We start from the raw sequence: 15,241 nt of genomic DNA on the forward strand, positions 1-15,241 counted from the left end.
CATATTGATATATGACCACCACTTACCACCTTACCTACAACTTCAAATTACTTCCTGATCCACGATATATTACAAAATCGTGTAGAAATAACTTTGTTTAAAAACATTCGAATTCACAAAGTTTGATATTATGCTCATAAAAGTTCTGTGGATTAATTGGACATTTTTGAATTTTATTGTAACTCGGGGCTATGGTAAGTGAAAATTAATGTATTCAATATATACTTCTCCATGTAATTATGGTTTCTTTACTTTTGCATTATTTTAAAAAAAAACATGTTAATTATTACATAAGACATTTTCAATTATTAAGAGATATCAATTTGAAAAGGTAGAGAATTGTAGCTACATCAAAACCGGATCAAATATAAATACACTGTGTTACCCTGGGGCCAGTTTCACAAAGCTATCATATGACAAATATTTGTCTTAAGACTAAAATTTGTGATAAGTTTTTATCATAGCTGTTTCACAAACGTGTCTTAACTTATGATAATCTTAAGATTGTTCAAAATCTGAAGACACCCAGATACCTCTCAAGTCAATTTTAAACATGGCGGCGGCCTATGTTTTGATTAAAAATAGGCAACTTATAAGGCGTGAGCGTGTATTCAGGGACAGACTCAACCCATTAGATTATATGGACGATTGTGACATCTTAGAGAAGTTCCGTTTGCCACGACATGTTATCTTTGACTTATGTAATGAGCTCAATGATCGTTTAGATCAACCAGCCAAAAGATCACATGCCCTTCCAACATCATTGCCAGTCATGGTTGCGCTTCGCTTTTATGCAAGTGGAAGTTTTCAAGCTGTATATGCATATCTTCATGGTATAAGTAAAGCAAGTATGTACAGAATTGTTTACGCTGTTACATCTGCTCTAGTTGCCTTAAAGGGGCTTGGACACGATTTGAGATCAAAAATTTTATTTTTATTTTTTATGTATAAAATGGTTAACTGGTGCATTTTAAATCATTGACCAAAATATTGAATTTTAAAGTCAAGTTACAAGCGAGATACAGAGGTAAGAATCGGTTGTTATGTAAACAAAGCACGAGTCTTATAGTTGTTTACAAAACATGTAATGTAGAGAATAAGCATTTATTAGACAGAATGACATGTAAAAAAAATTCAAACTAATTCAATATCTTCATAAATACTACAGTCAACAAAAGAAAATTACATTTGATTGAAACTTACACCAATACAACACATATGGTAAAAGATGACAATATTTGGGTTTTGTTTTCAAAACGAAGAATTATGAACTAGGTATCTTGCTTATAACTAGACATTTGACTTTCATTTGACTTTTGACATAACATTACAAACTTCTATATTTATCAGTATAAACATTGAAAATGGAAAGATAAAATTTGAAAATTTTAAGTCAAATCGTGTCCAAGTCCCTTTCAGTCCTGTCTACATTAAATTTCCTTCTACTGACAGAGATATAAACAATACTATATACAAGAATATATGTAATTTCCCTAATGTGACAGGGGCAATAGACGGGACACATATTCTTATTCAGGCACCTTCAATTCATGAGTATTTGTTTGTTAACAGAAAAAACTTTCATTCAATAAATGTAATGGCAGTTTGCGATTCCAATTTGAAATTTTTGAATTTGGTAGCAAAGTGGCCTGGATCATCTCATGACGCATTTGTGTTCTCAAATTCTGTTTTGTGTCAAATGTTTGAGAATGGCAATATTAACAGAGCTTGTCTAGTTAATGACAGTGCGTACCCGTCAAATAACCACTTACTAACACCCGTCTTGAACCCAAGCAACGCCCATTAGGAGGCATACAATATTAATGATGCCCACGCTAAAACCAGGGTTCCCATCGAGCGAGCGTTTGATGTCCTAGAATGGTAAGTAAATTACAATTTTGAATTACTACAGAAAAAATTAAGATTCTATGGTTTCAAAATTATCATTTTATATTTTTATAGATTTATCTTTCAAACATTCAGCATCATTGATAACCAACAATCAATAAAAGAACACTCGGACACAAAACTAGTAAAAACAAATCGCTAAATTAAATGCTGATACCTACACTGATATCTACACTGATATCTGCACTTGGAATAATGCCCATTTGACATGAGTATAAGTTGTGCTTTTGTTTTTCTAACTTGAGACGCTCTTCTTCAATTTCGAAACGTTTTCGTTCGACTTGCAGTCTGTCTTCCTCAACACGAAGACGCTGTTTTTCTACGACTAGTCTTTGTTGTTCAATCTCCACAAGTGTGCATGTAGAGTTTTCATATCCAATTTCGACTCTTTTCTACTTCTTTCCAACACCTTTCATCAAAATCACTTCGTCATCTACAAAAATGAAAAAAAAAAATTTATACGACAGATGATACAAACAAACAATTGGATGTCTACCCGGTATTTTTTAAAATTTATTTTCATTGTAAAGGCTTTAAAAACAAATGCCTAAAATATTAAACAAAATCACAATTTCAACAAAAGTGTATCATTTGTCCTTAAATCCCCCCCTCTCTCTCTCTCTCTGTATTTACTAAAATAATTTTCAAAAGACAAAAAAGACAATTAACATAGATTTTCTTTAATTGTACGAATTTAACACTATTTGACTTACCATTGTCTGTACTTTCCATAACAGAAGGGGCATCTGTGGGCATGGGGCCGCTGGCTGATGTCGTGGCCTCGTCCAGCACGTTTATCCCCCTGCTGTTGTAATTACTGTCGGACCAATGATTCCTTCAATTCTCTCGTCCATGGGGGTTATGGACACAGTGGATGGTAGAGACCCCCACCAGTTTTTCTATGTTCTCTTTTATTAAGCGCCAGCTTCTTCTTGCTTTCGCTAGACATGAAAGTCCATTCCTTTTTAACATCCTCCCCAGAACCCATGACGTTAGAGCAATTAACTGCATTCACTTGTTCTGCAATATCTTCCCATGTCTTTCTCTTCATACTCTTGTACACTGTTGTACTTTGCTTGGCATATTACAGTTGTTTCCTTTTTCCAACTTCTTCTGTTAAAATAGATAATTCAGAAGCTGAACAATTGGGATTTCTTTTTGCTGTTCCGTGCCATTCTTGGAGAGTTCCACGTTGTAAATGCACGAGGTGTTCGCTGGTCAGTTTTTAAATCACGGCAAATACAATCGAACACTCGATTTTACGGTAGCATGATGGGGCTATATTTTAGGTGTACATAATAAAATGGTATGGCTGTATCAATTATATATGTTGATTCATTTTATTTCAAATTAATAACTGATGCTAATCGTAAATGATAATGTAAATGTTATAATTATAAGAGATAAAAATAATGTTTTTGCACTTATTTTAATTATATACACATATCAAGCAGTAGTTAATATAATTCATTTCAGTTGAATTCATGAAGATTTATTTTCTTCACTGGTTTGTTAAAACATATGGTACATTATAAAGTATCCAGTAATGTTATTAAATAATTATTTATACTACGGATTTCGTAAATAAATTCTTAACTTTATGCAATCGCTCCTATAATAATTATCTTAAGATTATCTTAAGATAAGATTTAAAGTTATGACATCTTTGTGAAACAGCTATGTCATATTTTATGATAACCATAAGTCAAATCTTTTGACAATCTTAAGACATGACTTATGATAAATCTTATGACAGCTTTGTGAAACGGGCCCCAGGGTTGGCAAAAAAAACCCGGGAAATACCATATATATATATGGCGATATATAGCGAAAGCGCTCTGGATTAAATTTGAGAGAAATGGATTATTGTGTTATCGTCTACTGAAAACCTTTCTCTCTCTCTCTCTCTCTCTCTCTCTCTCTCTCTCTCTCTCTCTCTCTCTCTCTCTCTCTCTCTCTCTCTCTCTCTCTCTCTCTTTATACAAAAAATTTGGAGTCCCAAAAGCTAGACTGAAACTTGTACTCTAGCTGCTATAAAAGTTCTTGGGAATAGATGGTCTGGTGAATTTAAGACTCAAAATACTGACAGTGAAATAACAAAGCATGCTAAAGTGTGGTTTTTTGCTTCATTTTAATATCTAATTATAATATTATAATATTACTTCCATTATTATGTTACATTGATTTAAAATCTAAAATTCTTCAACATTAAGCAAAGTCAGATTTAATTAAATTATTAAAATCTTATTTCTAGCGTTATTTCTTCAAGTTTTCAATGATACGTGTATTAACAGCTCTGATGTTTTGGGGGTTTACAGTGATGTAATAAGTGTGTTGATTGATTCTTTACAGATGATTTATCAGCGAATAAGGTCGCACAACAATACACAACGTTTAGTGCTTGCCAATCGTGTGTTGCTAGTATAGCTGTCGATAGAGACATACAAACCTGTACCAGGATGGAAGAAATAGGATCCACCTCGTTGGATAAGAGTACCTGGTGGTATGTAGACCTTGGAGGTATATACAATCTGTACAATATCAGGATACAGTTCAAGGACTATGGAGGGTATAGTAAGTACTTAAAAAAATAGTATGTATTATAATTAGAACATAGTCTTTATAATGTTTAACCTTATATACATATGGAAACAAAAATGTACTTGCATGATTTCCGATTGCTCTTTACACCATTCATGTTGTTTACCAGATACATTACACAACAGGCAATCCTAAATTAACGAGTGTTAAACATCATCAACGAGTGTTAAACATTATTTAATGTTGATTTTTTAAAACTCACTTCCTTCCTTCATTTTTTAATTTAACAGCCATGAGACAGAGGGGTCGTTTTGCCGGGTTTTTCTTGTATGTGTCAAACACAACTGATCGACATATGGGACACCTGTGTTACAAGGACGGACCAGAGTTACCTCCCCTGGATTTCAACACAAACTGTATAACACATGGACGTTACGTTATCTTTTACAATGAAAGACTACCTGGAAAAATCTATCCTATGGGTTATGAAAACACCAATGTTTTTACAGAGCTGTGTGAAGTAATAGTAACAGGTATTTTATCAGATTTTTCAGCTGGTGTACATACTTTCAATAAACATTAAGGAGTTTTATATCTTTTTTCTTCACTTTCGATATAGTATTATTATCCACACTAATAACACTTTAAAAGGTTGTTCCTCGTCTGGTGTTTATGGAGGAAACTGTGATCAAGTCTGCCCAGAGACTTGTCAATATCGTAGATGTGACATCATCAATGGGACCTGTTTAGGATGTACACCAGGGTGGTTAGGAGCACGCTGTAACAAAGGTACATTGTAAAAAAAAGCCAAAACGAATGAACATGTTGAAGCTCTGTATATTTGATTATCAATACATATTTGGTTTTTTACGAAGCTTGTCCTGTCGGATATTACGGTCTACTGTGTGAATCAAAGTGTGTTGGACATTGTAAAGACAGCGCCGGTTGTAATCACACTAGTGGTTTGTGTGACAAAGGATGCGATGATGGTTGGACTGGATGGAGTTGTACCAAAGGTCAGAATATTCTTCATTAACGAACATTGTAAATTTTTAACTAAAGTTTTTAATTTTAAATATAATGTATGTATAACACTGTACTGGATTATTATACCAGTGTCAGGGCGGCATGTTTCGATTTTGCATGTATCGAAAAAATTCAAATATGCCATTGAATAGACCATTGCTTAAAGGGTTATGATAACCATCTTAGATATTCATGTACCTCTCTTGTCAGGTGAGGTATTTTCCTTTAAAATACAATTCTAACTTAAAAATAATTTTTGCGATAGAAAAAAATCTCCATAATTACGATAATTGGAATTTCCTAACGGAATAAAAGAACTACCTATAGGAATTTAAACTCCAGTGGAATTTGAACAAAACCCTCTATAGGATTTAAAAATCCGATGAAAAATCTTATTTTTCTAAAAAAAAATCTACCTGTTTGAATTAAATTTCTACAGGAAATACTTTTCTTCCATAGGAAATACATTTCCTGTAGGATTTTTAGAAATCCCATAGGACTTTCAATATATCATGAAGGAAAATTCTCCTATGGTAATTATTATTTTCCAATGTGATATAATTTTTAAAGGTATAAACCTCACCTGTCAGGTGAGACACACTAAAAACAAAAGTGGTTATATAATCTCTAGACAGTGGTCTATCATTTGGTATGAATGTTCTTTTTTTTACGAAAGTGAATCTTAAATGTTTCCACTTTGGCACTGGCATAATTATGCGGGGGATGTTGTAAATATTTTAATTGCTCAAACATTTTTAGTTATATCAATAATGACTTTTTATTTTCGATCATTAATTGCAAAGCATATGCTTAAACGTTTTATCATAGTCGAAATCAAATGAAAACAAAATATTTTAAGAATGTCCAATAGGGACGTTTGGACCAGACTGTGTGTATAAATGCAGTGGGAATTGTTTTGGTGACGTTGCATGTAACAGAACAACCGGAATGTGTGACACTGGCTGCGATATTGGATATACTGGAGTTTTGTGTGACACAGGTATGATAAAATTAAATATAGACTTAAAAAGGCTTTAATCTTAGCGGGATTATTTTTAGCTCACCTGAGCTGAAAGCTCAAATGAGCTTTTCTGATCACATTTTGTCTGTCGTCCGTCTGTTCGTTCATCCGTCAGTCCGTAAACTTTTCCCATTTTCAACATCTTCTCAAGAACTACTGGGCCAATTCAACCAAACTTGGCACAAATCATTTTTAGGCAAAGGGAATTCAAGGGGAGATAATTAGAAAATAATGAAAAAATTTGAGATATTTTCAAAAATCTTCTTCTCAATAACCATTAAGCCAGGAAAGCTGAAACTTATGTGGAAGCATTATCAGGTAGTGTAGATTCAAAGTTGTGAAAATCATGATCCCCGAGGGTAAGATGGGGCCACTATAGGGGTTCGAGGTTTAACATACGAATATATAGAGTAAATCATTAAAAATCTTCTTCTCAGAAACTAATCAGCCAGAAAAGCTGAAACTTGTGTGGAAGCATTCTCAGGAAGTGTAGATTCAAAGTTGTGAAATCCATGACCCCAAGGGGTAGGGTGGGGCCGCATTGGGGGTGTTAAAGTTTAACATAGGAATATATAGAGTAAATCTTTAAAAATCTTCTTCTCAGAAACTTATCAGCCAGGAAAGTTTAAACTTGTGTGGAAGAATCCTCAGGTAATGTAGATTCGAAATTATGAAAATCATGATCCCTGGGGGTAGGGTGGGCCACAATGGAGGGTCAAATTTTTACATAGGAATATATAGAGTAAATCTTTAAAAATCTTCTTCTCAAAAGCTAATTAGGCAGGAAAGCTAAATCTTGGGCGGAGGTATTCTCAGGTAGTGTAGATTCAAAGTTGTGAAAATATGACACCTCCCGGAGTAGGGTTTGGTCCACAATTGGGGGGGGGGCAAGTTTTACATAAGAATATGAAGAGTTAATCTTTGAAAATCTTCTTCTCAGAAACTAACCAGCCAGATGATTCTTTATAATTGTTAGACTTTGGCCCAGGACAATTCATCGGCCTCACAGGAAGATTCAGAGTTGGATGTAGGTTTATATTCCATATATAAACAATTGTTAAGGATCTTTTTGAGAACTGCAATACTTAACATGTGATATGACTATGAAATCATCCTGTTAGAAAAAGGACTAATGATTATAAACATAAGAATATCCAGGGGGGAAATGGATTTTATTTATACAGGATCTACATGTATTATTGTACATTGTCCAGATCGTTTGTATTATGACACCATTAAGCTGATTTTATCATACCTATTGTTTCTCAGGTGAGCAATATGGCCCATGGGCCTCTTGTTCGGGTTTTAAGATATATGTGTGATACACAATTTTACAATCATACAATAGAAACAATTGTGAGATAATTATTCAAAAATATTTAAATTTGACATTTTTGACATAAGACAAGTATTTCTTGAGAAAACTATGATCTAATGAGCTTCGCTGCGTTTTACAAAAATTATCTCGGCTATGAATCAAATTTATACATGCTAATTATTCATCAGCAATATACTTAATGTTTTAATTTAAAACCAGTTAACGATGCAACAAATGAAATTGTTTGATATAATTTGTTTTGTTTTAGTTCTTTATTTACATTTTGAATTATACTAAGAGATAAAGATGATTTATTACGTTGTCGTAATATTGTATCAAACAGCTCATAACTTATTTGCTTAACACCATTGCATATTTCATATTTATAAAAATGTATGATACACCGCCAAAAATAGCAAGATAATTCCTGCTAAAACACCATTGTTTAGTTCATATAAATATATAGGTAAAATACACTGCTTAAAGAAATCTCACAATATACTTTAAAACCATGTCATCTTGTGTTGAAGTATTCAGAGTCACTGAGTTGAGTAGTTAAAATGATGAATTATATTAGAAATATGTTTCAAACGCTGTATATTAAAGTGTTTATACAATATGTTGTAATTGATGATAGGTTGTGAAATCGGAAAGTATGGTAAAGATTGCAGCGTAAAGTGCAGTGGACACTGTCTAGATAACGTTTCCTGCAACTCAACAACTGGACACTGTGATGGTGGATGTGATTTAGGATATGTAGAACCTCTTTGCAACAAATTTAAAAGTATATGTGTTATCAATTTTTATAATACGTGGTGTACTTAAAACTGCATGGTCCTATAGAGGTATTGTAATTTGTTTGGGTGTACTTCACAGATGATTTAGAGTCTAATGCGTTGAGAGAAAGTTGTAATGAAGCATCTTACATCGCTGGATTATCAGTCTTGGCTATCATCTGTATTATGTTAGGCAGTGTATGCCTATTTCTAATGTGGTAAGGTTTTTATAAGTAATTTGGAAACAAACTAAAAAAATTGGCATGCCAACCATTCAAAGCATTATTTAATACACTAGAGCCGAGCTCGTTGCAAGCAACGAGGAGGTCTTCCGTTACAGCTTCAAGTCAAGAAAGGATTGTCAATCAGTCATAATAAAACCATCCCACTTCTCCTTACACTTGTCAGGGTCTAAGATATTTTGATAGGAGGTCTTTTACACTACCTTAACTTCGCACCAATCAGGGCTTTAGAAAATCAATTTGAACTCTTGAAGATTAGTTCATGCGTGTTTTCTGTGTATTAATGTAACCCCAGACTGCAGAGTATTGAAGAGTTAGATCTCTCGTAAAACAGATAAAGGCATGTCTGTGATAAGTTGGGGATATATTTAGACAAGAACAGTTTTGACTGCGACTTTAAAACACTATTACGAACAGGGAGCTTTTCCCTATCAGCAAATTGAAAGCGGGTATGCATGTTTTAATGTGAAGCTTTTAACTCTCATATTACGCAATATCCAAATAATACTGTATTACAATTTTATTGATAAGATAATGAAGAATTACTTTTCCAGCGACATCATTATCGTAGCATGTATCGTTTTTTTGTTATACAGCACATACTTTCCGGGCGCCTAGATCCCTTATTGAAGGAGCCTGTCCCTTTTTTCTGGTCTCAAATGAAAGCCCTTTAATGTATAAACAACTTTTGTTCTATATGCATTTAAAAAGTATTTCAAGCTATAAAATACGAAGCAAAAACATAAGTAAAAATTAGCAATTTTCAAAGCATAGATTTCAATTATATAGTTCAAGTGGTACAATTGAAAAAAAAATGAATACAAAAATCAGAGGACAACATTCAAAGTGTCAATTTTAAAGATTTCTAACTTTGGATTATTTGCTACGGACCATTTCGGAGCCTTTGTCCGGAAACGAATGCCCCTCAGATATTTAAAAAGGGGGAATATGTCAAACCCGGAAGTTATGATTTCCTTTTTTTGTGACTGATAAACTAAATCTCATTTACAATACACCCTGAAAATTTGAATGAAATCGAATAACAATCAAAAAAGTTATTAAGGTTTTAAAGATGTCTAGTAGAAGAATAACAATATTGAAGAATTACTATCAGAATCAGTACATGGTCTTCCGTTGGAAACGGAATACCTTAATTAGATGTTTCAAATTTTAGGGCTGTTTAAGTTAAGAATTGATATGTTATAAAATGAAACACAAAATGCGATGCTATATTGAATAAATTTCTTTTAAAGCTTTCAACGACAAATAGTCTGATAGGCTAATAAGTGAATTTTTTGGGGGAAAAGCTTGCTTGTATATGTCCAATATTCGATTTATCAATCTTGCTACTGCCTATATTTCGTCATACGCCAACAACTCTGTGCAGTGTTTTTTTTTTGTTTTTTGTTTTTTTGATTTTGTTTTTTGTTTTTGGTTTGTTTGGTTTTTGTTTGTTTGGTGTTTTTTTGGTTGATTTAGTGCAAAATTTGGATGCACTAATTCTCATTTTTCTTGTACTTTTAAAAATACTTGTTTCATTGAATGAGAAACATGCAATTTGTTCATGTTTCATGCTACGCGCATTGATGAAGTTTTCCGGTCAATTTTTTCTTTGACACGTCGAGCAATAGAAAAATTATTATCTTCATTTCTTAAATCTTCAAAATAAGTCTGTACCTGCGCAGTTCGACAGCTGGTCTGAGTGATTAAAAAGGCATTGTCCTGTTATTGCATGCATACTTTTCAAGCAAAATGTCAAGTAGGACGTCAAATTTATTGCTTTTATATCTTTTGGCAATAATTTTGGTAGAAACAAGCCAGTTCAAGAAATTTTAAAATAAGCAAAGTAACCGTTGATTAATTAATAACTTTTGTAATTGAGTGTAATGATTATGGTAATTTTGATAAAGAAAATGCTGCCTACTAGCTCATATCACGAACTAAAAAAAACTCTGTTTAGATCAAGTTTTTTGAACATATTTTGTTAATGAAACTGACATGTTTACCGCAAGTTTATAAATAAAATAATAAAGGGGTTGATTTGATTTATTTCAGGAAACAATACAAACTAGTAAAGAAGATGCGCTCTCAGCAATATATCTCTATAATAAGAACATCAACACAAGACAACAACGCTGACAATTGTCAACAATATGAAGAACTACGTATATAAGAAAATGAAGTCCCCAACATCGTATTTAAAAAAGTGATGGTAAAAGTCGAAAGTTAGGATATAATAAGATGTAAATGAAATCAGCTGTTTGGAAATACCGTGTTTTCGTGTTTTTATTTTCGTGCTGAAATCAAAGAATCAAAATAGAAATATTGGTTATCTTTCAATATTATTCGTATTCTTAGAGGGGTATTGAAGTGATAATTTTAATAACGGTTAAGTGTATATCTGAGACTTGACATTGTATCAGTAAGACTGTGCACACGGACTTTTTTGACACATATGATTAGTAAATGCCTACACAACTATGTTTTGTGATAATGATAGTTGCAAACCGGGTGCAAAAGCAATTAAAGTGTGCATATTTGACCTAAGAAAGCCAAACATTATTTATAAAGTGAACAAATGAATAATTGTCGTAACATCCTGAAACAAATGTTTTCGGCGTGTATAATGACAAGAAATAAAGGCAAATCTTATATTTATTGTTTATTTTTACACCTATTTTCTGTAAGTGGAGGTGTTGTCTCATTCCATTTTAAGTTATGTTAAGTTTATGACTTTAGAAATTTAAAATTTTACTGTATTCTACAGCGTTCAGTCAAATTATTAATTTTATGTTCCACATTTTAAAAGAAAAATTCTTGATATGTTTGTATCTTCTCATTATCAACATTTTTTTTATTTTACTTTCAAAGACAAGGGGGAAACGTAATGTATAGACCATGGACAAAGGTATTCGCATGATGATTGTGATTATTTTTTTCACCGAATTACCGGTTATCAATCAGTTTTTGTACTACATGTACGTGTATTTAGATTGTACAAATAATTTTATATGTGCATAAAACTGAGGAAAAAAATACCTCATATTTTTCGTAAGATCAGGAAAGCAAGATGAGTAAAAAGTAAAGTAAAAAAAAAATGAGTAAAAAGCAAGGTTTACTCTTAATTGTTTTTTTTTTGGACTTGTCGAACTCGACGCACTCGTTTCGGAACTGATGCATACAATTTTTTGGGGAGAGGGCGGTCTAAGTTTGGAAAATCTTTTGCCCAATATACGTACAATAAAAGTATGATGAAACCAATTGTTGACATATATATTCATTTATTGTCTTTTTCAGGCTTTGTTGTTTTCAGCATGCTATAATGCAGTACTAATATGGCATTAAGTTGATGTCTACCGATGATTAGATACATATCATCATTCTGTAAATCTTTAACTAACTGGATAGCAGTAAATACAAAATGTTGGAATTTTTGTATGTACTGCCACCCGATAAATCTAAAATTTACAACAAGACAGTAAATCTGTTTGCTTCATTTTGACAAATATTCTACTTTATTACCAATAACGAAAATCTAACACTTTAAAAAGAATATCATGCCTACAATTGATTATACATACATTTCATCATACTTTACTCTTCAGAATTACATAGTTAATAGTTTTACATAAGTAAATATTATTTGTTATTAAATTTATAATATTTACCCATAAAAGTGTTTTCAAAGTTTATTACATACATGTTGTTAGTCGGCCATTTCGAATTCATAAATGCAAAAAGCATTCAAACATTTTTCAAAAAAGAAAATATCAATTAAGATTGCCAAGAAAATATTGAGTTTAGTCAGAAACACCCAACAAAAAATTTTAAAAAAGAAAGCTGGTTGAAACACATTCTTTTATTTTTAACCCAACCACCTTCTGGCAGTCGTAAATGATATGTCGAGTTTCCTTGTCTATAGTTTGATAATGAAAAATATACTAATTTATTACACATTTGATCGGCACGTTTTATAATTTCAAAATAGTTACTCTGGTAATATTTATGAAACGTACTGTTCAAACCGATTGTTAATTCACCTCAAAGAAAATATAACGAAATTGAACTTAGTCTTATAAGTGTACAGAGTACATGTTTAACAGTATTTGACTGGAATTTATAACTTAACATAAACAAACACCCCCGCTTACATTAAAAAATAATCATTCTTTTAAAATTGACATTGCCAGGTTAAGACATGAACATCGCCAGCTTTTCTATCATATGAACATATATTGTTTATACTGTGATGGGTATGTGGATAGTTTGAAAACAGAAAAATGTAGTGGAGAAAAAATACCGTGCTTTAAAGGTATATGAGTTGTCAATGCAAGCGGTGATATTATAGCATTAATTGAGAAACTTTTTTACTTCGTCGTGTCAATAACTTTCGTCAGGTAAGCAGACAAATTGAATAACGCGCGTCACTGCGTTATAATAATTTAATGTTTATATTTACATTCCCTTAATTACTGACCACGCTCCAAGCAAAATAATCACCTCATAATATTCAAATAAAGGTGATTGCTAAAAAAATGTTTCGCTGGAACTAAGTTGATAGTACCTATGTTTTATTTTGAGTATAGTATTGATTAAATGGAATATAATAAAACTATATATGTGAATGTGTAAGGAACTATCAACCACCAATAACGAATTGCCCTCTCCATAATATCCCGTTACAACTAGATCATCACAACAAGACAATACGACGACTGGAGGTCATTTATATGGAAACCTATGTACATTGAAAAAATCCTATACTTTCAATTCACAAATTAAAAGAACAATTCAAGGGAAAAATTAACACTTTTTAACTTGAAACATCTCAGCCGCATTTGAAAAGAGTTATATATACTTGTTGAATTTAAACTAGATTTTAAATCTGGCTTTGTACGAAACACACACACACACACACACACACACACACACACACACACACACACACACACACACACACACACACATATATATATATATATATATATATATATATATATATATATATATATATATATATTTATATATATATATTTATATATATATATATGCGTCGCAGTCATATTTTATTTTCTTCACTATTTTCATCGTAAACAATTTTGTATACTGTATATTCCTTATTTTACGTGAGTACTTAAATCCGCGATTCCGCTGTTTTATATACAATCACGAGAACATAAAATCGCGATCACCAAATTGTAATGCGCAAGGCATAGGACAGCGCTTTATTGTCGTTAGACTTCTACTTCCGGAGCATCAAATAACCGCCCCCCATGAGCATAAATATACATCATAGAAACAGGTTAGGGAATCAGTTTCATGGGTTTACGCACATAATTGCACAGGCTATCAGATTCTTATGTACGGACAATGGTGAATCTAATGTGCGGGGCTTGCATACATCATTGCAGGGGCTGCCATGCAGGAAATAAAGTGCGTATACAGAAGCTGAAATGTAGGAAAATCAAATTGATAAATTGATTCTTTCTAACTTAGCTTGCACAAAATAAATTTCCTTTAGAACCAAGCTACTTTTCAGTGCTATCAGTACTTTGATTTTTTAAAAAATTTCTTATAGTTCAAAAATGTCTTCAAATAAAAGGGAGATTTTAAAATCTACAAGGACTGTCTCTCACGATTTTACGCAGAAAATTAATTCCTCGCGGTTAATTGAGAATCTACAGTAATTGAATAAATGACATTTAAAGCAATTTTTTGTTCAATGCTTTTTATTGCAATTGAACTCGGACTCACTGGAAAAATTAAATTACATGTTTAGTGTTAAATAAATCGTAGCATTAAAGCTCAATATTCTGCCTTCTGCATTGTTAACCACAAACACAATACACTGGCCATATTTCTTTATCCACCTTATTTGATTGATTGTATGCATGCATGTGCGTGCGGTAAGAAGCTACAATTTAAGAAAGGAAAAATATCAGTACATCTTTCATAATCTAACCTAAAAAAACATGTTCCACAAACATAGAAAATACTGAAAATGGCTGCAAACTACAGATATCAAAAGTATAACGGCGATAAACTGCACGGACTAAAGCTCTACAATAAGGAAATCAGTTTGTATACCCTTGAAATTAATTGTTTTCGAACCCGATGAAAAAACATTGCATATCGTAACAGCACTCCCCACCAAATATTCAGTAAAAATAACCATTTTTATAAACCTGTATAAATTCATAAAATTCATTGCGGAACGCTTTCAAAGATAGTTCAAACATATCATTGAACACCTATGCCATATATATATTTACCATTAAACATGGTTTACAGCCCTTTCATAAAATGATAGTTTAAAAATGTCATGGAACATGTATGAACAAATATATTTTCAGAGGAACATGGTTAAAAACTTTATGTTATGGAACATAACACTTGCTATGATCATATG

General features: G+C 32.2%; 1 protein-coding gene across 1 annotated transcript; it reads left to right on the forward strand.

The window, feature by feature from the left end:
- Positions 1–46: 46 nt before the first annotated feature.
- Positions 47–12,436, forward strand: LOC128164411 (multiple epidermal growth factor-like domains protein 10). The gene is made up of 9 exons (XM_052828208.1): positions 47–194; positions 4,261–4,482; positions 4,740–4,982; positions 5,101–5,238; positions 5,325–5,465; positions 6,335–6,475; positions 8,452–8,598; positions 8,691–8,808; positions 10,888–12,436. The coding sequence occupies exons 1-9, from the start codon at positions 131–133 to the stop codon at positions 11,003–11,005; spliced, it is 1,332 nt and encodes a 443-aa protein (XP_052684168.1). The 5' UTR covers positions 47–130; the 3' UTR covers positions 11,006–12,436.
- Positions 12,437–15,241: the final 2,805 nt, after the last annotated feature.

The sequence above is a fragment of the Crassostrea angulata genome, chromosome 10 (assembly GCF_025612915.1).
Source record: "Crassostrea angulata isolate pt1a10 chromosome 10, ASM2561291v2, whole genome shotgun sequence".
Lineage (NCBI taxonomy): Eukaryota > Metazoa > Mollusca > Bivalvia > Ostreida > Ostreidae > Magallana > Magallana angulata.

Excerpts from the sequence above, each read along its gene's own strand:
- LOC128164411 (XM_052828208.1), top strand. The coding sequence starts at position 131 with ATGCTCATAAAAGTTCTGTGGATTAATTGGACATTTTTGAATTTTATT. Across the intron at positions 5,239-5,324 it reads AGGAGCACGCTGTAACAAAG|CTTGTCCTGTCGGATATTAC; the intron begins GTACATTGTAAA and ends TTTTTTACGAAG. Across the intron at positions 8,809-10,887 it reads GTATGCCTATTTCTAATGTG|GAAACAATACAAACTAGTAA; the intron begins GTAAGGTTTTTA and ends GATTTATTTCAG.